The sequence below is a fragment of the Amphimedon queenslandica genome, unplaced genomic scaffold (assembly GCF_000090795.2).
Source record: "Amphimedon queenslandica unplaced genomic scaffold, v1.1 AMPQUscaffold_12457, whole genome shotgun sequence".
Lineage (NCBI taxonomy): Eukaryota > Metazoa > Porifera > Demospongiae > Haplosclerida > Niphatidae > Amphimedon > Amphimedon queenslandica.
This window is the reverse complement of record NW_003547306.1, coordinates 17175-19859: the sequence shown is the minus strand read 5'-3', so window position 1 is coordinate 19859 and position 2685 is coordinate 17175. Positions and strand designations below refer to the sequence as shown.

General features: G+C 30.8%; 1 protein-coding gene and 1 long non-coding RNA gene across 2 annotated transcripts in view; both read left to right on the top strand.

The window, feature by feature from the left end:
• Positions 1–189, top strand: part of LOC109587757 (alpha-tectorin-like) — a 1229-nt gene extending 1040 nt beyond the window's left edge. The window contains exon 4 of the mRNA XM_020003979.1: positions 139–189. Coding sequence (XP_019859538.1) covers positions 139–189 — 51 coding nt within the window. The remainder of the gene's footprint in view (positions 1–138) is intronic.
• A 747-nt stretch (positions 190–936) lies between these two features.
• Positions 937–2237, top strand: LOC109587758 (uncharacterized). The gene is made up of 3 exons (XR_002187773.1): positions 937–1256; positions 1731–1821; positions 1873–2237. It is a non-coding gene; the product is annotated as an uncharacterized LOC109587758 (long non-coding RNA).
• The last annotated feature ends 448 nt before the right edge of the window (positions 2238–2685 follow it).

Here is a 2685-nt window from a genome sequence, read left to right as displayed (position 1 = left end):
GCAGTGTAGGGTTGACATGTTGGTGTTTCAATGATGATGCAACCCTGCAGGGGCTTGTTTGAATTCATTTTACAGGTTCAAACCCAACAAAGGCTCAGCCCTACACTAATGTATTGAAAAGTATTTCTTATTTTTTAGGTATTCCTGAAAAGAGCACGCAAGGCAGTTGAAAAGAAGCATCTAAACTAGCTATTATTAATAAATATTTATTTAAAAAAATTATTATAGTTAACAAAAACGTATTTTGACGAGAAGAGTTTTGAATTGTATTTATTACAGGAGACCTAAAAGAAGACAAACAAGAAAGTTATAAAATTAATTGTATTATTTTGAACAAGTGTGATACTGAAACATTTTTGCTACAATCATGCGACAAAATTTCTCACAAATCCTGCAATTCTAATATTTTTAAAAATAAATTTTCACAAATAGCTTGTAAACTGCACCACATGGCAACGGAGCTGCAGAATTTGCAATTTTAACTTTTGTGACGAAGCAAATTTGCCAAAAATTGAAAACAATAAAATTTTATAGTTTTGTACTTTTTCTGATGCATGATACATGTACTTATGCTGCATAAAAAGTTTCAGCTGATTCTGACCAAACTTGGATTTTTATGAATTATTTTTAAAGTTATTCAAAATTTAGGCCAAAGTCCCAATTTTTGGTCAATTTTTGCCAAAATTAAAAACCAGAGAATTTTTGTTTTTATTTTTTTCTGATACATATACATGTACTTATGTTTTAAAGAATGCTTTGGCTAATTTTGACCAAAATTAGATTTTTGACAATTTTTAAAAATTTCTAAAAAATTGGGCCAAATTATGCACATGTATTATGCTGTGTAGAAAGTTTCAGCTGATTCTAATCAAAATTAGACTTTTTATGATTTTAAAAAGTTGCTCCAGAAGCCATGCTTGTCAGCTCATAGAGCATCTTATTTAGTGTTTTTAAACATTACTAAGAATAGTGATCTAAGTCCAACATGTGGTCAAGCAATTTGTTGCCAAAAATTAAGACTCTCTACTTGAGGTAAAACGTCACAACAATGGTCTAACCACAAGTTGCCTAGTGTACAGTATGTCTACATATTCCCTATGTTGGGCTTTAAACCATTGATCTGTATCAGAACAATTAGGAATTTTCATTCATTTTTGTCATTATTATTGACTCAAATATTTTTTTCATAAATTTTTTTTCTGTTTCTCTCAGGCTAAAGAAAACTTCTGTAGATGAAACATCGTCAGAAGAATCATGTAAGTATACAAAATTAATTATAATTATTATTAATCAATTCTAAGTGCACTGTACATGCATCACAAGAAGTAATATAAATAGAGAATTTTCTCCCCTAGCCATTTTCAATCAAATACTGTGTACTGTTACATGTAAAATAATTTTTTGACAAAAATTTTGAAGCAACTTTTAAAACTTTTAAATAATCCAAATTTGATCAAAATCAGTTTAAATGTTCTTAATTATGTGTATCAGGATTTTTTCTGAGCCATTTCTGATGAAATTAGTCAATATTGTTGTTTTGAAATTCTTTAAAGTTTAATAATCCATAATGCTTGTACTACTTAGTACTACTCCACTTGTGCATAGCGTGTGTGCTAACAGATGTTTACTTGTATTGCTACAAATTACTTTGTGTACTGATACAAGAGTGTGTGTAACTTCTCTCTTTCTACTTTATAATTACAATTTATTTGATCTTTTCTCTTCTATAGCTGGTGGCAGTCCAATGGCTAATGTAATGGCATCCATAGGTATTGGACAGGTCAAACTGAGAAAAGCTAAGGTAGAATAAAAAACCTTTAGGTAAAAGTGCCTGTTAGCTTAATTCTTGTTATTATTATTATTATTCTACAGCTCCTGCTGATCAAATTGCTAGTATGATTGCATCAATAAGAAGTGGTAAAGTCGTTTTAAGGAAAGTACAGAAAGAAACAAAGGTATGATTACAGAATTTTTAGATGACGCAAACAATGTAATGAATGAAATGGCAAAACAAATAGTAAGTTATGCACATGCATAGCACATGTATACCACTAATAATACATCATATTTAAATTGTACAAAGTACATGTACATGTATGTAATACCAGTATAATGTACAATGTACACATTAATATTAACTTAAAGGCTGCTGGGCCAAGGAGAGGTAGGACTCCACCATCAAGAAAAGATATTCAAGAAAACAAATCAGCAAAAAATGAGCTGCTGGCAAAATTGAAGAATAGAAGAAATAAAGGTACCGGTATATAGAGAAGATACATGTACTGTATTTCCTTAAATAAAAGCCTGGGCGTCTATTTCCTAAAATGGTATTTGGACCTCAAAAAAATTTTAAGAAAAAAGTTAGACCCAGTGTGGGATTTGAACCTGTGACCTCAAGCATTGGACTTCAGGAATGTAAGGCAGTATCCACAAGGCTACCGAGTTACTTGAAGGCTAAAGTTGTGTATTTATATACTTGAATTCTATTGCTACCTGGCGTTTATTTGCTTCCGGCTTTTATATAAGGAAATATGGTACATGTAGGAGAGAGGAATATACAGTATACATGTAGTGGAGAATGAGAGGGAGGTTTGAGATGTATGGGAGACACCCAAAGAAAAAATGTGAGTAAAAGCAACTGAAATAATTATGCTTCTATCACATGTATTAATTTTGTCTATATGA